The 25,794-nt window shown below is 41.1% G+C and overlaps 1 protein-coding gene across 6 annotated transcripts in view; it reads right to left on the reverse strand.

Annotated features, from left to right (window-relative positions):
* Window positions 1-25,789, reverse strand: part of GPBP1L1 (GC-rich promoter binding protein 1 like 1) — a 53,068-nt gene extending 27,279 nt beyond the window's left edge. Inside the window, exons 1-5 of one of the 6 annotated variants that reach the window (XM_079777956.1) lie at window positions 23,769-23,958; window positions 4,340-4,681; window positions 3,655-3,766; window positions 2,320-2,434; window positions 390-519 (exon numbers count right to left, since the gene is read on the reverse strand). In XM_079777956.1, the coding sequence (XP_079634082.1) occupies window positions 390-519; window positions 2,320-2,379 (190 nt within the window). In that variant the 5' untranslated portion in view covers window positions 2,380-2,434; window positions 3,655-3,766; window positions 4,340-4,681; window positions 23,769-23,958. Of the gene's footprint in view, window positions 1-389; window positions 520-2,319; window positions 2,435-3,654; window positions 4,682-23,768; window positions 23,970-24,275; window positions 24,512-25,652 lie in introns of those variants that run through there. The other 5 variants (XM_079777953.1, XM_079777954.1, XM_079777955.1 and 2 more) reach the window with 5 other exon arrangements.
* Window positions 25,790-25,794: the final 5 nt, after the last annotated feature.

Here is a 25,794-nt window from a genome sequence, read left to right on the forward strand (position 1 = left end):
GGTGGCAGGCACATTCACAGTGGGAGGTGTGCAGGAGGCAGCTGATCGATGTTTCTCTCTCATCGATATTTCTAACTTTCTATCCCTCTCCCTTCCTCTCTGTAAAGAATCAATAAAATATATATTTAAAAAAATAAAATAAAAGATTGTTTACAGAAAAGAAATCACAAAATACATCTTTTTCTTTTAATGTAATTTCTAAATGAGTTCTTCCACTGAATAAATGACTCATGAGAACATAACAATGTTAGAAAGCCAACATAGTTGGAGGATCTGAGAACTATGCTTACAAAAGATCATAATTTCAAGATTATGGACATGCACCCTCATGCTGGGCTTGCCCTAAATGAGTAGCTTAAATATAAACATGGAAGCTGGGCATGGCTCACCTCCTGTAGTTCGTAGAGGTCCATTGTTAAAAAAGCCATCAGAGGAATTATGTCGACGACGGCTTACTCCAAATCTACCATCTCCTCGGGGTAGGTGCTCTCCGTGTTTTTCAAAGGTGGTTGTAGGTGACTAAGATGATAAAGAATAGGGAAACAAACAGGTAAGTAGATGTGTCTTTCTTAGGTTTTGCAGCAGGCTTTTAGAAAATGAGAAGTAACTGTGGCAGAAACCGCCATTATGAGAATACTAGTGAACCAGTGCACGGATTCGTGCACACTGAAAGGAAATTAATTATAAGAAATATAATATATATTTTTTATTTTTGTCTAAAGTTTTACATATGTCTCCTTTTTCCCCAATTGACCCCCCTCCTCTGCCCCAGCCATTCCCACCCCGGGCAAGCCCCCACTGCCCTAGTGTCTGTGTCCATTGGTTAGGCTAATATGCATGCATACAAGTCCTTTGGTGCTCTCTAATAAGAAATATTTTAATATCGCTATTTGCCTTTCTCTATAATAGAAGTGTCAACCAAATTCACGATCAACAATGACAGATCAAAACACTTGTGTGCGATTGGCGCCAGCGAGAGCTTTATATGTATCACACATACGTGAGTCAACTTAGCCTTTTATAGATATAGAATAAACTTGCTTAATTAGACCTGCTTTCTGATGTAGTTAAACTTTATACAGCCCAGTGAAGCACCCCCCAACTTCTCTTTCAGGTAACTGTCAGCAACACACCAGTAAATATCAACACAAAGCAGATTATTATTGTAGATCACGCAGGGAGAACAAAGGGTAAAATATTTTACTGCAACAGTGTTTGACTATATTTTGCACAGTGAGAAAACCTGAAGTCATTTTCAAGGTCCACCATTTCTTACTTCTTTTTAGTGGGGCCAAGTTTCTAAACTTTCTAATTCTCCGTTTTCTAGCTAATGAAAAGAAAAAAGGATTCCACAGTGTCTCCTATCTATCTACTCCAGGACTTCTGTGAGGATCAAATGAGGTGAGGCATGGGAAAACGCTTCACAGACATTTGTTTAAAGTGTAAAATGTTTGCAGCTGGCTATAAAGCAAGTTGTGCTCCTGGTCTGAAGAAACTGCAAGGAGGCTAGCCATCGCTAGGGAGAGGAAGCCAGGCATTGCTATGTGACGTCATTACCCGGCACCCATAGCCACCATTTCTGGGCTGAGCTGTGGGCCCCATTTTGTGCCATGTGGTCTTGGCAACGTTGGCTGCAATTTGGTGGGCTGTTGCTCAAGGGTGGTGGTGGGGCCTGTGTCCCACTTGGGGAAAGCTGAATGTTGCTTTGTGATCGCTAGATCCGCAGTGCCGTTTCTCTGTGCGTGTCACAGCAGCTCCTGCGTTGAGCATCTGCCCCCTGGTGGACAACGCACATCATAGCGACCCATCGCACGGTCTGACACTTAGCATATTAGCTTTTTATATACAAAAATGCTATAATAAGGGTACCACAAGGCCTCTGAGTCAAGAGAAGGCCTAGGTTACATATTCAATCATTAACTTATTTACATTATCCCAGAAGGAAAGAAAAGGCAGCTACTTCAATTAATCACAAAAAAACACTGCCAGGCACAGCCAGTGTAGCTTAATGGTTGATTATCAACCTATGAACCAGAAGGTCCCAGTTTGATTTCCAGTCAAGGCACATGGCCAGGTTTCGGGCTTGATTCCCAGTGTGGGGCATGCAGGAGGCAGCCGATCAATGATTCTCTCTCATCACAGATGTTTTTCTCTCTCTCTTTCTCCCCTTCCTCTCTGAAATTAATAAAGATCTATTTAAAAACAAAACAAAACACAAAACAATCTTGCCAGAAAGAATAAGTCCCAAAACTTCATAGATGAGTTGGGCATGAAAAAAAAACTGGTATTTGGATAGTTACTATAGGAATGGACCAGTACCTTAACTGCCTGTGGTGTTGAAAAATTTAGCCAAGCAGGAACAAAGTCATGCTGCGCCATTTAGGTCCAGTGTCTCTTTTCAGCAAGGTGAGGCATCCAACCTCATGGCCAGGATCTGAAAATGAGAGAACTCTAATCATTTATGCTTGCAAGATCTTGATACTAATGTGTAAAGGAGTTTGTGACTACTTAAGATCCTGCTCTTTACAGGAAGACCTGCCTTCTGGGTCTGTCTATATTACTGATCCGGATCCATACTTCAGAGAAGTTTTAAACAAAGAAATGGTCTCTGAATATATATATCCATAAAAAAACACACACATACAAAAAGTGACCTAGACCTGGAAGGTTATATGAAGAAGCTAATGAATTCTTGAGTTATAGCAGAAGAACCTTAAGAATAAACATTTAGCCCTGGCTGGTTTGGCTCAGAGGATAGAGCACCGGCCTGTGGACTGAAGGGTCCCGGGTTCGATTCTGGTCAGGGGCACATGCCCGGATTGAGGGTGTGCAGGAGGAAAAGAATCAGTGATTCTCTCTCATCATTGATGTTTCTATCTCTCCCTTTCCCTTCTTCTCTGAAATCAATAAAAATATATTTAAAAAAAAAAAAGAATAAACAAAAAAATCTTCCTGGAGAAGGAAGATACAACCTTTCAAGAGTTTTATTTAGCCCTAACTGGTTTGGCTCAGTGGATAGAGTGTTGGCCTGCAGACTGAAGGGTCCCGGGTTCAATTCCAGTCAAGGGCATGTACCTTGGTTGCGGGCACATCCCCGGTAGGGGGTGTGCAGGAGGCGGCTGATCGATGTTTCTCTCCCATCCATGTTTCTAACTCTCTATCCCTCTCCCTTCCTCTCTGTAAAAAAAAAAAAAATATATATATATATATATATATATATTTTTAATATTTTTTATTGATTTTTTACAGAGAGGAAGGGAGAGGGATAGAGAGCTAGAAACGTCGATGAGAGAGAAACATCGACCAGCCGCCTCCTGCACACCCCCTACCAGGGATGTGCCCGCAACCAAGGTACATGCCCTTGACTGGAATCGAACCTGGGACCTTCCAGTCCACAGGCCGACGCTCTATCCACTGAGCCAAACCGGTTTCGGCGAAAAAAATCAATATGTATTTTTAAAAAGTTTTATTTAGTTCACATTTTAATTTCCTCAAACACAAACTATCATCAGTTTTTCCTGAAAGATCCATTATTGTCTCCAAATCACCCCACTGATATTTTCCAAAATCAAATACACCAGAAAGCAGTATATCTTCCATGATACATATACATACACAGTCTTCTTCCAAAGTTAGACATAGGAGAATATTTACCCCAGAGTGTAACCTCTGTGGTCCTGTTTCTGGAACTCCTTGAGTCTGCCAGCTGGATTTCCCACGACGTTCTCGTTAGAAGGGTGCTTAATAAGGCTGACCAGCAGCACACCTTATGATGAAGCACAAAGAAGCCAGGCTCTGTGTGGATCACTCTCTCAGTCCCCTCAATTGCTCATCTTAAAACTACCTAGTTCCTGACACAGTTTCCAAAAGGGAAAAGGGGGGAGGGGGAAGGGGAAGGGGAAGATAAAAAAAGTATTTGTTACATTTAAAAATGGGGGGAAGGGGAAAGACCTATGTCTATGTTCACCTCATTCAACTTCCTTGAGTGATGGCTCTATGATGTTGTTTAAATAGATAATACATGGATATTTGCACAGTGAGTACAAACACTGTTCATAACAAAGTCATAACTAGAAAGAGAGGTGGACTTGCAAGGGCAAATAATGTCATCTAAGTGACAGATCAAAAATATAATACTAAAGAGCTACAAGAGATCTTCTGAGCATTCAACTCCAGTGGCAAAACATCCACATGACAAAGCCCTTAATTTACATATCTCATTATTCTTACACAGCTGCTAAAAATAGTGTGCAGATATGTATTTATATTTGTTTTATTCTTCAAAATCTAAGGATATAGGAAATCTTGTTAAAAAAAATCAGACAGGAACTTGATATACTTTTCCCTCCAAATAGCAGCTTTCAAGGCAAATTTCTTGGTATAAAGCTCCCAAATGTATCTTCTATTTCTTTGGTCTTCACTATTTATAAATTCACAGCAAAATTAAAACAAGTAGAAAGATGGGGTTTAAGGAGTAGTCAAGGAGAAAGAGTTCCAAAGTGAGGTTTTCTTCTCTTCAGTTTTCTGTATTTCACTTGTTTTGCCCTTTCCTGAAGACTGAAATTGAGCTTCTAGAAGGTGACGTGAAGAATCTTCTATTGCTTCAGTAGAGAAGTCATTTATTATTTTGGATCCATATCCATCATTAATCAATCATTTAAAAGGCCACAGGAATCTAACACTATAAAAAACAAACAAAAACAAAATAACATTATCACAAGGTGAAATCATTATTACATACTAGAGGCCTGGTGCATGAAATTCGTGCAGGGGGGGGTGAGGGAAGGGGGAGGGCCCCTCAGCCCAGCCTGCACCCTCTCCAATCTGGAACCCTCGGGGGATGTCCAACTGCAGGTTTAAGCCCGATCCTGGGACCTAAACCGGCAGTCAGACATCCCTCTCACAATCCTGGACTGCTGGCTCCCAACTGCTAACCTGCCTGCCTGCCTGATCGCCCCTAACTGCCCCCCCCTGCCCTGGTCGCCCCTAACTGCCCCCCTCCTGCCGGCCTGATCGCCCCTCACTGTTGCCCCTGCCGGTCTGATAGCCCCCAACTGACCCCCCCCTACTGGCCTGGTTGCCCCTTACTGCTGCCCCCCACAGCCTGATTGCCCCTAACTGACCCCCCCCCCCCTTCTGGCCTGGTTTCCCCATACTGTTGCCCCCTTCCGGCCTGGTTGCCCCCAACTGCCTACCTCCCCGCCGGCCTGGTTGCCCCTAACTGTCCCCTGCCACCGGCCAGGTCACCCCTCACTGCCCCCCCCCCCCCCCCCCACGGCCTGGCCACCCCACGCAGCCTACTGTTCAGTCGTTTGGTCGTCCCTCAATGCCCGTCCTGCTGGACTGGTCGCCCCACGCAACCTGCTGTTCAGTCGTTTGGTTGCCCCTCACTAACCCCTCTGCTGACCTGGTTGCCCCACGCAGCCTGCTGTTCCGTCGTTTGGTCGTCCCTCACTGCCCCCACTGCCAGCCTGGTCGCCCCATGCAGCCTGCTGTTCAGTTGTCTGATTGCCCCTCACTGCCCACCCCGCCGGCCTGGTCGCCCCAGGCAGCCTGTTCGGTTGTGACGGCCCCTGACTTTTTATATATATGGCTAATTGCTAAAATGAGACAAATGATCAATCAAATAAAGGTCCTTAGGAGTCAAAACTCTTAAGTCCAATTTAGACATTAATGTGTCACCACTTACAGATACAACATAATAAGCTGGTTATAATTCTAAGAACTTTAGAAAAGCCACCTGAAGAGAGTCTGCTTTTTTTTTTTTTTTAAATCTTCACCTGAGGTTATGTTTTCAATGATTTTAGAGAGAGAGGAAGGAGAGAAACAAACATGGATGTGAGAGAGAAACATCGATCAGTTGTCTCCTGTATGTGCCCTGACCAGGAATCAAATTCACAACCTTGCCCCAATCAAACGAATCATCCGTCGAAAGCAAGAGCGGAGTTTTTTATCCACTGAGCCAAACCAGCTAGGGCAAGAGCCTGCTTTTTTATATAACCACCAATCCAATTAGCTATCAAAGAAATTCAGAAATGCAAATTATGCCCTGGCCACCAACAGGTGACAAGTTCAATTCCCAGTCAGGGCACATACCCAGGCTGCAGGTTCAATTCCTAGTCGAGGTGCATGTGGGAGGCAACCAATCAATGTTTGTTTCTCTTTCTCACTGACGCCTGCATGTCTGTCTCTACCTCCCCCTACTCCTCTCTTTAGGTCAATTAAAAAAAGAAAAAGAGAGAAATGCAAATTAAAGAGTCTGTTAGATTGATCACACAGACCAGCTTGCTATAAGTGGTCAAAGAGCCATAGAACTTGCTCATTTATTACCACAGTCATCATGTATCTAATTATTCAGGATAGTAAATACCTCCGTGGGGAAATAAAGGGAAAGAAATAAAAAAGATCATGGGGGGCTTCTATAATACATTATTTCTTAAGTTGAGTGATGTGTATATGACTATTCACTTGTTCTCTACACTTTTTTATACACTTGTAATACTTAAATAGTAGTAACAGAATAAGCATATATGAAGTTGGGTAAATGATTTATATAATGTAATTTATAAGTTGAAACATATATACATGTAAACATACACATATATCAATCACCCAGAGTATATCTAGTCTTTCAGCAAAAATGGAATAGTCATAAAAACTGACCTTACACTAGTTATAAGATGTTTCAATTAGTTCCAAAGAATAAAACACTCACGTTCTCTAATCACATTGAAAAATTAGAAAATGACTTTCTCTTGCAGTTCCCTCTCCTCTCCTTCCCGATGAAATCCTGTCCAAAGTCGTTAGGTGGGGTCAGGCAAGTTAAGGATCTGTTGGTGGCAGAGGAGGTGCTACAGAGACCCAGAGCAGGGTGTTGGGGCCTAATCAGATGTGAAGGGTGTCCATGTGAGGTGGAGAATAGAGAAATGTGTGTGTGTAAAGCAGCGGCACAGTGCAGGATATCAGCACCCATTAGGCAACGCAAGCAAGTGTCCCAGTAGGAGGGCAACCCAATGCATAGTGGGAGCCTGAGTGGAATGAGAAGGGCATCCTGGCACAGGGATAAGGACAAGCTAGCTGAGGGCTTCCACGCAGCAAGGTGCCTTCACAGGTGTTCCAACCTGGGTGTGGTGAGAAAGGAATACTTTCAAGGGAGAATGTGATAACAAGAGGTTGGTCATATTTTGGGAATTAATCAAAAAGTAAAAATATTAGACAGGGGAGGAACTAAGATGGCAGCATAGGTAAACACCTGAATTTGCTGCCTCGCACAACCACATCAAAACTACAACTAAAAGACAAAATGGATATCATTCAGAACCAGGGGAAGGCTGGCTGAGTGGAAGTTATACAACTAGAAGGAAAGAGAAAGCGCACTGAGACTGGGAGGAGGTGCGGAAGTGCGGAGGTACGGAGGCACGTGTGGAAACGGGCTGGCAACTGGGTATGCTGCTGTTTTTTTCAATCGGGAGGGAGATACAAGCTCCCCACTGTTCTGAACTCCAGTTCCAGGCGAAACTCTGGGGACCCAGACTCATACGGGGAGAAACTGGACTGTCTGGGATCGAGCCAGAACACGAAGGAGGCTTTCTCTCAGAGGTGCTTTTAGCCATCATTGTTCCTGCACGGTGCCGTGGGACACTGAGACCCGGGGACCTCTTCGGGGCAGGGCTGATGGGCAGCCATTGCTGTTTGCTCCGCCCTGGTGATTCCCTGAGACCCCACCCCACTCAATTTACAACCCCACCCAAGCTGTGTACAGAGGCGTTTGCATATGAATTGCTTGGCCTTTTCCAATCTAAAACCTAACAAACTGCAGCTGGGTCAGAGAGCCCCAGAGCTTCCAAAAGAAGGCCCAAGGCTTGACAGCAGCTTGCATTGCTTCACAGCTGGGCCTCATCTGGACACCTCCAAATCCCAAACAAAGAGGAGGAATCTACAGATCTCTCTGTAGCTCCTACTGGGTGGCCTCAGGCAGTGGCTGACTTTGCACCTCCTTGGAGTTCCAAGAGCCAGTGTACCCAGTGGTCAGTGAGACCATCCAGATTACAACTCTTCACATCCATAAGAGACACACTCAGGGGGCAGACTCAGTGAGCGCCAAAGTCCCACTGAAGCAAGTCCTGCCCCATAAGGGTGTCTCCAGCACAGAAGTTCTCCCATTGTAGACACAACTGGTCCTCACAGCCAATTGGCCTGGAGGTCAATTCCTCCCAGTGATACCAACAGCAATCAAGGCTTAACTACAAGGCTGTGTACATAGCCCACAAAGGGGTGCACCAATAGAGTCCATCTCAGGTAACTGGGGAGGCTGAGCCACTGGGCCCTATAGAACACCTAGCACACAAAGCCACTCTATCAACTCAGGGAAGCAGCCAAAATGTGGAAACAAAGAAACATGTCACAAAATGAAAGAAACGGAGGAAAGCAAACTACTGGATATAGAGTTCAAAACCACAGTTATAAGGTTATTCAAGAATCTTCTAGAAACCTGAGAAATTTAGTGAGACCCTCATGGATATGAAAAAGGGACAATTAGAAATTAAGTATACACTGACTGAAATAAAGAATAATATACAGAGAGCCAACAACAGACTAGAGGATCCCAAGAATCCAGTAAAAGATTTGAAATATGAAGAAGCAAAAAACACCCAACCGGAAAAGTAGAAAGAAAAAAGAATCCAAAAATATGAAGATAGTACAAGGAGCCTCTAGGACAACTTCAAGTGTACCAACATCAGAATTATGGGGGTGCCAGAAGAAGAGAGCGAGCAAGATATTGAAAACCTATTTGAAGAAATAATGACAGAAGAGTTCCCCCACCTGGTGAAAGAAATAGACTTACAAGTCCAGGAAGCGCACAGAACCCCAAACAAAAGGGATCCAAAGAGGACCACACCAAGACACATCATAATTAAAATGCCAAAAGCGAGAATCTTACAAGCAGCAAGAGAAAAATAGTTAGTTACCTACAAGGGAGTACCCATACGACTGTCAGCTGATTTCTCAACAGAAACTATGCAGGCCAGACAGGAGTGGCAAGAAATATTCAGAGTGATGAATAGCAAGAACCTACTATTACTATTGAATAGCAAGAACCTAACAAGATTACTCTACCCAGCAAAGCTATCATTCAGAATTGAAGGTCAGATAAAGAGCTTCACAGATAAGAAAAAGCTAAAGGAGTTCATCACCGCCAAACCAGTATTATATGAAATGCTGAAAGGTATTCTTTAAGAAGAGGAAGAAGAAGAAAAAGGTAAAGATAAAAATTATGAACAACAAATACTATCTATCAACAAGTGAATCTAAAAATCAAGTGAATAAAAAATCTGATGAACAGAATAAACTTGTGAATATAATAGAATCAGGGGCATAGAAAGGGAGTGGACTGACAATTCTTGGGGGGGAAGGGGGTGTCGGGGGTGTGGGAAGGAACTGGACAAAAATCGTACACTATGGACGAGTTCAGTTGGGGGGTAAGGGTAGGGTGGGAACAGGGTGGAGGGGAGCTATGGGGGGAAAAAGAGGAACTGTAATAATCAGAACAATAAAGATTTATTTAAAAAAAGTAAAATATTAGGAAGCATGGGTGTCAGAGTGCTTACTGCGTGAGAAAGGAGGTAAAGGAAATTTCAAAATAAACAGAGCGACAAAAAAAACAATAAATTTGCAATATTACAGCTAGAGTGGCACTTAATGGAAAGTAAGTTTTAAAAACACTTTTTAAAAAGACTAAAAACAGCCTTGGCTGGCGTGGCTCAGTGGTTGAGCATTTACTTATGAACCAGAAGGTCACGGTTCCAGGCTCGGTCTCCAGTGGGATGCATGCAGGAGGCAACCAATCAATGATTCGCTCACATCATTGATGTTTCTATCCCTCTCTCCCTCTCCCTTCTTCTCTAAAATCAATAAAAATAGATGTTAAAAAAAAAAAAAGACTAAAAAACAAACTGACCTAATAATCTAAATGATGGAAAGAATTGAATTCATGACCTTCTGGTGCACAGGATGATGCTCCAACCAACTGAGCCACACTGGTCAGGGCACTTTCTATAAAATTTTATTAAGTCCTTTGGTGATGTCTTTTGGGGCTGTAACCATTTTTAAAGGCAGACTAAATAAAGTGGCTTTTGCTTAATCATTGAGAAATTTTGAGAAGGAAAAACACATCACTTAAAAATTCTCTTAGAACTTTTAAACAAAGATATAAGACTTTCCAAGTCCTGTATATTTTTTTCCTTAGTTTCCATTTCTATTTGTCACTCCAAGTTCCAATTACTCTCCAATAAAAAATCTGGTTTCATAGGACACTATACTCCAGTGATGGCGAACCTATGACACGCGTGTCAGCACTGACACGCGTAGCCATTTCTGATGACACGCGGCCACATGCCAAGGATGAAACATTTGCTGCTCCTGAGGATGAAACATTTGCGACTAGAGTCTTGGAGTTAGTTTTTTCCTCAAAGTGACACACTACCCGAGTTATGCTCAGTTTTTTGGCGAATTTTGACACACCAAGCTCAAAAGGTTGCCCATCACTGCTAGTCTCTTTCGCCCTCTACTCTTTTAATCCTCACCCAAGGATATTTTTTCATTTATTTTTAGAGAGTGTGGAATAGAGAGGGAAAGACAGAGAGAAATATTGATGTGAGAGAGACACATGGATTGGTTGCTTCCCGTACGCATCCTGACCAGGGCCAGAGATCAAGCCTGCAACTGAGGTACATGCCCTTGACTGGAATCAAACCCAGGACCCTTCAGTATGTGGGCTGATGCTCTATCCACTGAGCCAAACGGGCTAGGGCTCAGCCTCTACTCTTGGCTGCCAGATCACTCTTCCTAAATCCAGGCTCAAATTATATCACTGTCCTGGCTCAGAAATGTTCTGGCTTTCTACCAACCACAGAATAGGATTTAAATTCCTTGGTCTGATAATTAAGAAGTCTTTCCTCACAAGTAATCTCCCCTTCTGAAATCCTCAAAGTACTTTAATTGTGCCTTCTAATGCACTTAACACTTGCTCCTTCTGAAAGAATTACAAATGCTGATCTTAACTCCCAGCAGCAGGCCAAAAAATTGTTGCTTCTAGAATGTCCATCTTTGAAACTCACACAACATCTAGCACGATGCCTTCCAAGAAGAAAAGATTCAAAAGTTTAATAAATTATAATAAAGCAAGGATGGAGAAAAATTGGAACCCTCTACATCATTGGTAGAAATATAAAATGGTGCAGCTGCTGTGGAAAACATTTTGTGGTTCCTCAAAGAGTTACAGAGCTACCATATGACCTAACATTTCCACTCCTAAGTATATATCCTAGAGAAATGAAAACATCTGTCCACACAAAAACTTTTAAGTGAATGTTCATAGCAGTTTTAGTTACAATAGCCACAAAGTAAAACAACCCATTCATATATCCATCAACAGATGAATAAACGAAATGTCATAAATCCATACAATAGAGTATTATTCAGCTATAAAAAGGAATGAAGTTCTGATACATGCTACTGAGAAGGCTAACCCCTATTTTGTAAAACTACTGTTTGAAATTCTCTATTTAGATAGTCCCTTATTCTGTAAAGTCAACTCTGCAATTTTTAGACAGCCCCTTACTCTGAAAAAATAACTTTGCTTTCTAGCCTGCTTGAATAATGAGGAAGAGCCGAAACCGGTTTGGCTCAGTGGATAGAGCGTCGGCCTTCGGACTGAAGGGTCCCAGGTTCGATTCCGGTCAAGGGCATGTACCTTGGTTGCGGGCACATCCCCAGTGGGGAGTGTGCAGGAGGCAGCTGATCGATGTTTCTCTCTCATCGATGTTTCTAACTCTCTATCCCTCTCCCTTCCTCTCTGTAAAAAATCAATAAAATATATTAAAAAAAAAAAATAATGAGGAAGATAAACTTAGCTGTCTGACCTTGTAGGCCAGAGACTAGATACTCCCATGCTCTCATGCCATGCCAGACGTATTTTTTAATTGAATAGAACAGTGTTGTTTTCAAGGCCACAAGCTTCCAGCGAGATAACCACTAAGCACACATAGGGCTGGCTCTTTAATAAAAAGAAAACTTCTGCGTGTTGCGCTGCTCAGAATTTGAAATTCATTTTTCTCCGAGCCCACCGGTGTATAATAAAGTGGAACTCCAATCTCTCTAAGCATTGCTTGGTGTTTTTCCGGTCTTCTGCAACACTACCACATGGATAAACCTTGAAAACATTATGCTAGTGAAAGAAGCCAGATACAAAAAAATGACAAATATTACTATATGACTCCATTTATATGAAATATCCAATCCACAGCAACAGAACACAGATTAGCAGTTACCAGGGACTAGGGGAAAGGAAGTCTGAATGCATAATGCATATGAGGTTTATGTCTGGGATAATGAAAAATTCTGGAACTAGATAGTGGCGGTGATTGCAAAACATTGTCAATGTACTTAATGTGACCAAATGGTACAGTTTAAAATGGTTATGATGGTAAATCTTATATTATGTGTATTCTTCCACAATTAAATAATTATAATAAACCTCGTGGATGTCAATAAAAAGTCAGTATTAAATATAAGCAATGCTGTATCTACTTCATTCTTTTTCAGGTTTTATCCAAGTGCTTTTGCTTTCTCCCTGCAATATATCAGAATGACCTGTATCTAAATACTTGATCCAACCATTCATAACTATCTGACTAATAATCAACCTTTTATTTTCTTTTTATTTTAGAGAGAGGGAGAGGGAGAGATAGAAACATCAATGAGAATCATCGATCTGCCACTTGTTGCACACCCCCTACTGGGGATTGAGCCCGAAACCTGGGCATGTGCCCTGACGGAATTGAACCATGACTTCCTGGTTCATAGGTCAACGCTCAACCACTGAGCCACACCGGCAGGTTGATGATCAACCTTTTCAAAATCTATGACTTACCGGGCATTTCATATACACCCCGGCAATCTATGAGGTACTTTACTACATGTCCTAATTTTACACCTTATAATTAAACTTATACTGCTAGTACAGGATATCCCTGCCAAGGGCCTTATCTCAATCTCCTCTACCTTAGGTTCCCTTTACCACTCTACCTTGTGTGTATTTTTATCTCACTCGCTCTCATTTTCTCCACAGTCCAGTAGAGTCACCACCTAGACTACTGGTACCTACAACCTCTATCTACTCTGGTTTTATTCAACTAACAAAAACCACACCCATCTCTCCTCCAGTCTGTGTTCCATTTAGGTATTTATGCTCATTTCCCTTTAATCTTTCTTAACAAAATTTCTATAGAGAACAGAGGATGCTTAGTGTTTTCATTTTCTCACTCCCCTATTTATTCCCCAATCCATACCAAATTACTTCCCTCCCATATATACACAATAATTCAAGTTACCTCTACAACACCACTGGAGCTTTGGCTGTAATATAGAGTACAAAAAAACCTATGGGAAAATAAAAAAAAATATGCAGTGTCTAATTTTTAATCAATCTTGAAAGTGAATGTTCATAGCAGCTTTAGTCACAATAGCCACAAAGTAAAACTTTAAAATTTGGGACCATTGACGAGAAAACCAAAAGAGTATGGGGACCCAGAAAGAAGTTCAGCAGAAATGTATTTCAATAAAGTAGGAATGATCAACTATATGAAATGCTAATAAATGATGGAAGACTGAGAACTGACCACTGGATTAGCAGCATGTAAGTTACCAGTGACTATGTTGCATATGGCCACGGTGAAAGCCTGTTTTGAGTGGGTTCTAAGGGACTGTAGACTGCAACACTCCTTTGAGTGTTGTAGAACAAAGAAATGGGTAGCAGCTAGGAGGAGATCAAAGAAGTGTGTGTTTTTTTGTACACTGATGGGAATGACCTAGTAAAGAAGAAAAACCTGATGTATTTGAAAACAATGCTCTTGAGTAGGTGAATACTGAGATCTGATATGCCAGCATAGATTGGCCTTCAATGGCTTTGTTATTTACAGTAATAGTAGAGGGAAGGCTGAATACCTGAGTACGACTACAAGGAGAGCTTAGAGTCTTAGACTGTCTATTCTGATTGCAACTATCTTCTCAATGAAGTAGAAACAAAGTCCTCAGAATGGGAGGGAGCAGGTTTGAGAAGAATTAGGGTCTGAAATGAGAACTGGAGAGTGAATGAACTAAATACACTAGTTTCCCAGCACAGTAAGGGCCCACATTTGTAAGTTATCATGAATTAATTAATTAGTTAGTTAATTAATTAATTTATCATGAATTTAAAGTAAGACCAGTTAACATAGTTCTGTAGTTTAAATTACCTAGTCCATCATTATGTACTCCCTGAATGTACTGGCTCTTCTCTCGAAACCTATATCCAACTCCCAAACTCCAATCCCAGTAAAATCAAAATCTTGGTTACTCTGTTCTATCACCTATGAAAGTTGACAGTGGTTGAAGAAAAACACAAAACCATGCTTTTAAACATTTGTTATCTACAACAAAACACGCTGACCAATACACTCTCAAAGGTCAGAAACTTGTGACTCACCACCGTCAAGGGCTTATACTGTTTACATGTATCTGGGCCAATCCCATCTTAAAATCCCTTCTCTTGGTTTCTATGACATTGTATCATTAAGTCTACAGTTTTCAATTGCATTAAGCTATAAAATTTCAAAATGTTTCAATGATACAGGTTGCCGATTTTATTTGGATAAGTAGAACGTTAGAAAAAAACAACTCATATTTTAGAAAAAGAAAAACTGTCACCCTTACGTTGGTAATATTCATGAAGGGCTGGGGAAGTCTTTGTCAGAGAGCAGTGTGAGTGGACTGCATTATGATATCCTGATCCTCTCCCTACCCTCTGATTACTTCTTTTGCTCTGTAAATTTAACAGCTACTCAAAAGCTCTGATGCAGCATTTTTTGTTTCTCTGGAATCTCTTCACTCTCTCATTCACTTTCAAGCCATCAGTTCTCACCTCTAAGTGGGTGACTTAAATTCCTGCTTCATGAAGCATTATATCATGCACATATCTATACTCAAGCATCCATCATGCATTACTTTTATTTGTTTACATATTATATCTCCCCTACAAATGGGAATCACTTGGCAGGGGTTAATAGCAAATGAGACAATCTTAGTATACACAGGACGACTGTTAAGTAATAATTGATGACAATTACATCAATTAGCTCCTTTATCTTACTGTTAAGAACTCTTTGAACATTCCTATTCCTTCAACTGCAGAGCCCAAAACAGTAACTCCTGCCTATTTTCAGATATTCACTGGTCCTAATATTTCCTTTCCAAATCTCATGAACTGAGAATACTACTTATGTTTAAATGTCTAACACTTTCACTTCCTCTAAAAGACTGAGTAACCCTACAACTTTATACTCATTTCCTAACTGTCTGCATATCAGTTTCCCTTCTCCTAAGTCCTCAATAAGGAAAACACCAGGGTTATTGGTAAGCCTGTTGCTTAATTTTTATTAAAAAAATTGTTTAAATCCCCATCGGACAAGCAAGGAGGGGAAAAGTGATGGGGGAGAGAGTGTGATATGAGAGAGACACATTGATTGGTTGCCTCCTGCACACGCCCAGACTGAGGGCGTGGATCAGACCTGCAACCCAAGTACATGCTCTTGAGCGGAAATGGAACCTGCAACCCTCTAGTGGGCAGGCTGACACTCTAACCACTGAGCAATGCTGGCCAGGGCACGTTACTTAATTTTTTTAATCCTCATATTTGATACTTCACAAAAAAGCAGAAAGTCGTTTTCTACTTTAGTATTTATTTTAACTTCAGAGGAGAAAAATCCTTATTTAAGAATTCATAAAGGACATGAAATGTGAGCAGGAATGAACCCAAAGGACACCTAAGACACCTTGAAGATTTTTTTCACTGTAGCATTTTCCCATTAAGAAAATACTTAATATCATAGTTATTATTGAGAAGTAAAACCTGCTGTCATATATTTGGGGTCCAATAAACAAACAAAATCTGTTTCTAGTACAAACTTGATGACGACAAACCTATTTGTCAAAAAATATAACTGGAAATTTTATATATTACCCTGTCTGCAAGAGATGCATGTGATATACAAGTGCTCTGAAATAATATAAAGCACTACAGAAAACATCATCTTGAATCACTCACAAATTTCTACTTTTAAAACCTCAGTCAAATCATGAGAGACTATTTCAAACCTATTAACCTGGCTCGATTCCCAGTAGGGTGCATGCAGGAGGCAGCCAATCGGTGGTTCTTTCATCACTGATGTTTCATTCTATCTCTCTCTCCCTTCCTCAGAAATAATAATAAAATAAAATATCAAGTATTGATAAAGATGTAAAGCAACAAGGAATTCTCATATATTGTGGGCAGAAGTGTAAACCACTTTAGAAAACAGTTTGGCAAATATAAAGTTGAAGCTGTGAAACCTCTATGACCCACCAATCTTAATCATACATGAACACAACACAAGACAAAATATCCAGGCCTTTCTCCAGACAAATTTTTAAAGGTTGAGAACTAATGCTTTTAAGAATTAGGAGTAGATATAGAACAGTCGGCCTGGGGACTGAAGGGTCCCAGGTTTGATTCTGGTCAAGAGACATGTCTGGGCTGTGGGCTCAATCCCCAGTAGATGGTGTGCAGGAGGTAGCCAATCAATGATTCTCTCTCATCCTTGAGTCTCTCTCTGTCTCTGTCTCTCTCTCCTTCCCTCTCTGAAATGAATAAAAAATATATTTTCAAAAAGTTTATGCCATAGCCAGTTTGGCTCAGTGGATAGAGCCGTCAGCCTGTGGACTGAAGGGTCCCAGGTTCAATTCCGGTCAAGGGCACATGCCCAGGTTGCGGGCTTGAATCCCAGTAGGGTGCATGCAAGAGGCAGCCAATGGGTGGTTCTTTCATCACTGATGTTTCATTTTCTCTCTCTCCCCCTTCCTCTGAAATAAAAATAAAATAAAATAAAGAAGAATTGGAAGTTTTTCACTTTGTTAGGAAATGACCCTATGTAGAGGCAATAACAAACCAAATCTTCTGGAAGGAGCAAATTGACAATTAAAAAATTAGAGTCTTTGGTTGAAAGAAACCAACCGTGTTTAGGTAGATTAAGCCAGAAAAGGAATTTATCAGATATAGGGAGTTCAGAGAATGAATGAGAGCCTCCTTAACTCGGCAAACATGCAAAAACCAAGTAAAGCTTAGTCAAGACCACCAACTAAGGTCACACCACAGGAAGAGCCTCAGGAAACTGCTCCACTAGCACTGCCACTGCCATCAGCCAATGGAATGGATTCTAAACTGTCCTTGCTTCTTTGCACCTATCCAGGTGCAAGTCCTCAGAGAAGGGTATTTGAGTGGCACAGCTGCCAGGGGTCCAGGACAGAAAGTGTATGTATAAGATATGTGTATGTGTGTATACATACAAGTTATAGGCACACAGCCTTTCCAGTTTCCTCTCTAAGAGTCACAAAAAGGCAACACTGGAAAGGGGTTAAAATGATAAACAGATAATTGGAACAACAAAGGATCGCTTTAAAGCCCAATGAGTACAATGTGCAGCACAAGAATTCTTCCAGTCTTCCCATTAGTAATAAACTTTAATATGTATTTTCTTCTGCTTCATATTCCAAAAAACATTTCCTGAAAGTAATTTTACAAAGAAAAATTTTAAAACCTAAAATTTATAAACTTTCTCAGGTGTTTAATCTCCTTTCCAATATTTTGCCTTTCAAAGTCATAAATACTTGCTGCAACCATACTTAAACACTTATTATCCCACAAATAGAAATGGAATTCACTGAAATCACAACAGTTCCAAATAAGAATACTACTAATATGATATATATGTACATTTACTATCTAATGTAATCTGAAACATTAAATTCTGGCTAGAAGATTTAGATAACTAAGTAGATTAGAGATTAGATTTATGCAAGTATCCAAAACTAAGGGTTTAGAACCAGCAAAAATGTTTTAATAGCATTTGTCCCAAAAGTTATCAACTACACTACAAACAGACTATTTAATAGTAGTAACTTTTCTCAAATATTTGTACCTACATTGGCCCCGAAAGGCTCCAAATTCCCTATGTATGTTAGTAAATAGTCTATTTGTCACATTAAAAAAAACTATAGTTTTTATAACTGAGATTTAATAGTAGTGACTACTATATCAGAAGACATATATTTTTACTTCAAGCATTTCTAAAATTCTCTTCTCAATAATAAACTTTGCTTCCCACCCAAACATTACTTTTAAGTTAGAAGAGCAGACTCTGGATCTAGCTGACTCTGTCATTTACTAGCTGTACAACTTTGGGCTAACAAGTTACTTCACTTCTTTTTGCTTCAAATCCTATTTATAATGTCGAGGTTGTTGGAAAGTTGATGATTAAATGAGTGAATATATGTAGTGTTAAAAATAGTTGCTAGGATGTTTTCCCCTAGGGGAAAGAAAAGAGAAGTACCTGCCAAAAGTGTGTATTCAATAAGTGTTAGGAATAAAATGTTTAATAGATGGTGAGAATAAAATAGGGGGAAGAGAAAATTTCAGACCAAATAGGCTGAGAAAACTATTCACTAGTACCCAAAACCAGAATACAAAACCACTGCAAACCCAGCATACTTAGCTCAATTTTTATAATACAATAAATATATACTAGAAAGAAAAAAAGGACAGGAAACAAACTACCTGAAAAGTTAATACTCAATGGGGTCAGAAGGGAATCCCCAAAAAGCACAGAATCACTTATGAAGTTAGCCTCCTGACTCCCCTTCCCCAAAATTCAAACTCAATCTAAGCTTCTACATCTAACTACTAACGTACAGGAAATCAGAAAAATCTAGAATATAGGAAACTCTGCAGGACAAATGACCTGGTTTCTTCAACAAAGTGCAAAGAAAAAGAGAGAGAAGAAACAAATTAAGAGGCTTGAAAGAAAATCAGTCAATTACAGCATGTGGGGTCTGGGTTCTGCTTAAAAACAAAAAACAAACAAACAAACAAAACTAGGAAAGTCAACAGAAACACTGAATCTAAGAAAGAAAAACAAAGCAAAAAACTCCTGTGCAATGATCTGTTCAGATTTCACTCGACTGGTAAATGTATGTACATTAAAGATAATTTCAGACAATTTAGATTTAATAATTATGAAGTGCTTGCTATTGTCAGGCATTGTTTTAAGAACTCTACCAATATTTTATTTGTTAACCCCAATAATCCTATGAGAAGGTACCACTTTCCCCATTTAACAGAGGAAGAAACAGGCACAGAAACCTTACTTAAACTCTCCCAAAGTCATAAAGCTATCAAGTGACAATGCTGAGATTCAAACTCAGGCTATAAAGTTGGTACCCTTAATTACTGTATCATACTATCTCTCTACATGATGTAGTGGAAACAGCTCTTCGGAATCAGATAAAACTGCCTGAATCCCCCTCTCTCCTTATGTTATATCAACTACTTACTTAACTTCTCAGAACCTCTGTACACTCACTTGTAGAAGAGAAGGTTAACTAACCATACATAGTTAAGGAATAGTGAGATTATATATTGGACTATATTATAGGCTTTAGCTTATGAAACCCACAATAATGGTTCTCACTACCCTTCCCATCATACCTGCAAAGACTAATTAAAAAGTCGAGCTAATAATTCATAAACACATAGCAGAAACACTGGAATAGCTCTACCTTTTAATTAACTAGCTAAAGAGCACCCAAACCAACTTGACAAGATACCTATAAATATAAACTTTAAGAATAGCAATAACTCAAAAAGAAATATTTTACATAATAAAATTTAAACTTATAATCAGCAGAAACAAGAGTTTGCAATCTAAATTTAAAGTAGAGCCAAACTTAGATTTTTTAAAAAAAAAACAAAGAAAACTTATTCCACATAAATAGACCTACTGCTCAGAAAAGTATACTAAAATTTTGTTTATGCTGGTGATTCCTTAGCCTGATGTTTGGTTAATATAAGGCAAAATAGTTTTATCATAGAAACGGAAGGTAGCCCTAGCTGGTTTGGCTCAGCGGATAGAGCAATGGCCTGCGAACTGAAGGGTCCTTGGATTCCATTCCAGTTAAGGGCACATACCCAGGGCTCGATCCCAGCAGGGTGCATGCAGGAGGCAGCCGATCAATGATTCTCTCTCATCATTGATGTTTCTATATCTCTCTCCCTGTCCCTTCCTCTCTGAAATAAATTAAAAAATATGTATTTAAAAAAAGAAAAGGTAAATTTAATTAGTATGTTAAAAAATCAACTTGAAAGACAGCTATGTTGTTAACCTTGAATATTTTTGTGTTTACTTGTTACACCACCAAGTTCTTTGATGGCAGGAAATGTTTTAAGGTCATCTAGGTATTCCTAGCACCCAGCATGCTGATACTGGCACCATACATAGTTCAGTCTCTTGCAGTTGTTGTTCTTTTTTTTTAATTTATTGGGATTACATTTGTTAAATACATAGGTTTAAGGTGTACAATTCTATAATATATCCTCTGCATATTGCACTGTGTTCACCACCTCAAAGTCATGTGCCTCTGTATTTCTTAAAAAGGAGAATAATTGACATGTTCTGTCTAAAAAATGAAAAATAGCCCTGTCTGGTTAGCGCATCATTCCGATACACCAAGGTTGTGGGTTCGATCCCAAGTCAGGGCACATACAAGCATCAAACAATGAATGCACAATTACTAGTAAGTGAAACAACAAATTATTCTTCAAAAAAATAAAGAGAGAGAGAAAAGAAAAGAAAAAAGCCCTAGATATTTTGGCTCAGTGAGAGAGAGAGAGAGAAAAGAAAAAAGCCCTAGATATTTTGGCTCAGTGCATAGAGCATCAGTCTTCGGACTGAAGGGTCCCGGGTTCAATTCCGGTCAAGGGCACATGCCAGGGTTGTGGGCTCCATCCCAGTGGGGGAGAAGGGCATGCAGGAGGTAGTCAGTCAATGATTCTCTCTCACCATTGATGTTTCTTTCTCTCTCTCCCTCCCCCTCCACTTCCTCTCTGGTGAAAAAAAAGCAACAAAAAATTAAAAAGTAAATAAAATAAAAAATAATTTACCCAAAAGATCAATTAAAGGCTGATTATTCGCTTTAGTAAAGGAAAATAACTATTAGAATCCTTTAAATACATCTGCCTAATTCAATGGTGGGCAAACTCATTAGTCAACAGAGCTGCAAACCGACCACTGGCCTAGTTTATTTGAAATCACCTATAGAAATCCAATTTACATAACAATAGCAATATTTTACCTCTTTAGTTAAGATATACTTTTGGACAAAAAAAGTTTAGCTCTGCTTATTGAACTATTATTCAAGTTTGACTATATTCAGTTTTGTTTTGAGCAGACTCCAGTGGGAAATAAAATTCAGAATTTGATTAACAGTCATTTATGAGGCAGTATTATCTATGCACCACGTAGAATTTTTTACCATCCATTTGAAAAACCATATATACACACACACCAAAATTTATCTTTTCTATGGACTACTTTTCCAGCTGATCCTTTAAAATTTTGTGTGTTCTCATCTTTCCAATAGCTTAGGTTTAAATACTAGCTGGATGAGTCTGGGCTTTTTTTCCCTCAACTAAAAAATGAGGGGTAAAACAATATTTACCTCATAGGAATAATAAATTAATAAATGTAAAGCACTTCAAGGAATAGTCAGTCCCTGGCACATTAGAGTTATCACTGTTATTAAGTGTATACACTTTAATAATAAAACATATGCAGTCTGCTGAAGTCTGATTCAGAATTGTATTTTATCTTTGAGCATTTGAAAATGAATTTGTAAGTAGAAATGTGCCCCAGATCTCTTACTATTCCAAATTTATTAAAATCGTTGCATGTGCCCCCTCCTTAGCCAAGCTTTTAAACAGCCACTGATAGAGAAAACTAGTTGAAATCACTCAAAATAAAAAAGGTTTCATAACATTTCCCCCCGCTTAAATTTCAAGAGCTCTGATAGCATACTATCCAGAATCAATCGAAAGAATGTTTATATCAATATATACAAACCATTTGAGTACCCTGAAAAAATTACAATAAGGTCGCATCTAAGTTTATGGGTCCAGTAGGCAACGATGACAAAAAAAAATCCAAACTGACTTGTAATTTCTACAAAGCACTTTAAATGTTTTCCCTTTTTTTGTAAAACCACCAAAATAAGAACAACAAAATATCCTAAAAAATAAACTGACAAAAATAAATGTTTGTAGTGAAAGAATGTAGGAAGGTAAATTGACACTGACTCTCTTGGGGAAAATGACAGTTTATTTAACTATTAATTCCAAAGTTCTCATTCACATTAGCATTTTATTACAGTTTACAGATTACAATTTGAAACTCAAGCACCTTCCCAAACACTTAAGTTAACTGTTTCTGGTTTACATTTTCTGCCTTTTTGTTTTCAGTTATACTTCTGGAACTTATAGTAAAGAAAAAAAAGCAAACAAAAAGACAGGCTTTTGTTTAAAAGGGCACAACAATCAGACGCTCCACAGCTCAAGTTTGTTTTCACTTGTCTTACGCTCTAATAAACGACCCAAACTCAACAGCACTCAGATTCCCTTTCCAGTATCACACATAAAAGACCTTAGAAGAAGCCAGCAGTCCACCAAATGACAAACCTAAGTGTGTTGAAGAATACCCGTCACTTTACTTCTGGAAGGGATTTATTTACACAGGAAAGTGACTTGTTACTGAACTAAAACACGAACCACCCATGAACTCCGTTTTTTCCTAAGCAATAAATATCAAAGAGCAAGTTATTTCCAGAAATATGACAAACCAACCTCAGCGCACAAAGTTGGATGATAAAATTAACACCACAGAACAATTTCAAAACTATAAGCAATTACAACAAACCAACCCCGCACCCACTCTTACGTAAACTTTCGGAGTAAGCAAACTTCTTTGGCCTCACCTTTGTTTTCACCTACCAAGGCCTTTTCAAGATAAGACACCAATTACAAGAAAACCAAAAGATCAAAAGATTAAGTTGTCCCCGTAGGAGAAACAATTAAAAATTTAAAACGACTTAACGTATTTTAAGTTACCGAAGCTCAAGGCACTTCCCCAAGCTACAGCCATTTTAGATTCAGCGTTTCTTTAGAATTTCACCGGGGGTGTGGGGTGTGGGGTGTGTGTGTGTGTTAGGGGTAGATTTAAAACAGAAACAAAACAAACAAAACACCCTCATCGTACTTCAAGATCTACCAGCTTTTTTCCGAGGGTCGAGATGGTAGGTGCTAAATCCACGAAAACACCTCGCTGCCAAGGAGAACCGGAACGTTGGGGGTTAAAGGTTTGTCCCCCTCATACACACCACATTTGACTAACACGGTTATTTCCTCATTATTCTCCTTCACTGGAAAAAAGCCCTTTGGCGCTAATCTAAGAAGAAAAAGAAACCCGTAAACCGAGTCCCTCCACCGCCAGGCTAAAACGCCTGGAGAGGAGCCAGAGAGCCGCAGGTGAGCGTTCCGACCCGCAGACCGAAGTTGAAGTGGGAGCCCTCCGGCAGCGCCGCGGCGCCGCTCGCGCCCAAAGCCCACGCGCGGGGGGGAGGGGGGGTGTCCGGTGCCAAGCACACGACCCGCGGGCTCCGCTCCCCTTCCCCGGGGCCCACCTACACCCAACCACCTGTGTGAGAGCCTCCTCCAACTTGTTTCCACAGACGGCCGGTCAGGCGCCGGGTGGAGTCCCGCGCCGGGAAAACCTACATCTCTCATGGCCCCGCTGTCGGGAACTCCTACTCACTGGGCAGCGGCCGGGCTGCAGCTAGGCACCAGACGCGGTGTCTGAGGACGCGTCCTCGGCTTCCTGATCCCGCAGAGCTGGAGAGCCCACAACCATAACAAAGCTCTTCCCAAAATGGCTGCCCGGCCCACACTGCCCAGGAGGGGCACGGCGGGTGGAGGGGGAGGAGCGAGGAGCAGCCCAGCCCGCCCCCATTCAACACCGCCTCACACACCCACCCACTCCCAACGCCCACTGGGACGCACGCGCACGCGCCCTGTTCGGGTGACCCCGCCGGCGCCCCACGCCGGCAACGTTCGGGGCACGTGAGCGGCGGTTATTCCCGGCCCCACCCCCAGCGCCCTCCGCCTCGATTAGAGGCGGGGCCAGCAGACTTCTGTGCTCCCTTCACCCCCTCGGCCCAACCCTAGGGCCTGGACGCGTGTCAATGAGTGGGGGGTGTATATGTGTACCCGCTTTTCCCTGCTCCCTCGTTCCTGACCCTCCCGCACCCCATCCCAAAATTACCTCTACAAGTACTAGCAAACCGGTTTCGTAGGAGCATGCGTTTGCCGACCCTTTCCCACCTTCCGCTCCTTCACGAGCGCGTGTCGTTGACTCCAGCCCCCAGCGGGCCACACGACCGGGCTCTGGAGGCCGGCGCTCCGGCGCGCGACGCGCTACCCGCCGGGAGTGGTAGTTCCGCCTGACGGCTGGCGTCACGCCCTTGACGAGCACCGTGCCGAGTCTGGCCTCTGCCCAGCAGAGAAGCTGTTCTCTAAAGTCTCCTGGGTATTGCACGACGGGAAGGGGCGGCGCTGCCAAGACACACAAAGGAGGAAATAAAAGCGAAAGCCTATCGCGACTAGAAGCGGTTACAATTTCGAAGAGTTTGCTGTGAGCCCATCCAGCACTGGAAGCTAAACCACCTGACGACCGGCAGCCAAGAAGCTGGGCTACCCAGAATCCGGAGGGATGGAGAAACTGGCTAGCGTGGGCCTCTTGAGCTGTCCTTTTACTTGTCTTAAGAAGACCACTCAAATTGCTTGGTGCTGTTCCTCTTTGATAGATCCTAAAATGGAGGCCCAGAGAAGGGAACGGACTCGTCCAATGTCACATAACCGACAAAAATTAAAGCCAAGGGTGACAGGATGAATGATCTTTTTGAAGCACCCCCAAAGCTCTTACCACACCTTTCATGAGCATGAAAATCCTTCCCCTTGTGCTCTTAAAAAAATTATTTATTGACAGTATTACAGATGTCCATTTCCCCTTTCTGTCCCCTACACCTAGTCCCAGCCCCACCTAGGCCTTCCTCACACTGTATGTTCATGGGTTATGCATATATGCATATATGTTCTTTGGTTAATCTTTTCCCCTCCCCTCCTCTCCCCTCCCCCGTCCTCCCCTTCTTTCCTTTCTTTAAAAAAATATTTTTATTGACTTTAGAGAGAAGGAGAGGGATAGAGAGAGAGAAATATCCATGAGAGAGAAAAATGTATCAGCTGCCTCTTGCACGCCCCCCACAGGGGACTGAGCCCACAGCAGTGACCTGATTCATGGTCCCACGTTCTACCTTTGAGCCACACCAGTCGGGCTCCCCTTATTTCTTAGTGAAGTTTCCAGGCCCTAGCAAAGAGAATTGAAGTAAAAAGTTTTTTCTTCTTCATACCTTGGTGCCTTATACAAAACTGGAATTCTGTTAATATGGAAGACAGAGAAATGGATATTGGATAGGCAACTAACACTGTTCCAAGTTTACTTTTGCTTATTAGGACCCTAAATCGTAGTGAGATATGCCCCGTAGATCTGAGAAACCCTGTTGTTATGCACACTAAAAGAGTTCCAGAGATAACAAGCAATTTGGCCAACTCACACTTAGTCTAGACTCCAAATCTTTCCTACCTTCTTCCACCATCACTCTGAGATTGTTTCAGTTGTTGCACTTTACCTTCCGAACTGCCTAGGAAACCTGGAATAGAGAGGCAAGTATCCTTCAGGTACCCTACAGACTTCAAAAGCCGGATTTCACTAAATTAAGAGAATG

This window comes from Cnephaeus nilssonii, assembly GCF_951640355.1.
Source record: "Cnephaeus nilssonii genome assembly, chromosome: 7".
NCBI classification, from domain to species: domain Eukaryota; kingdom Metazoa; phylum Chordata; class Mammalia; order Chiroptera; family Vespertilionidae; genus Cnephaeus; species Cnephaeus nilssonii.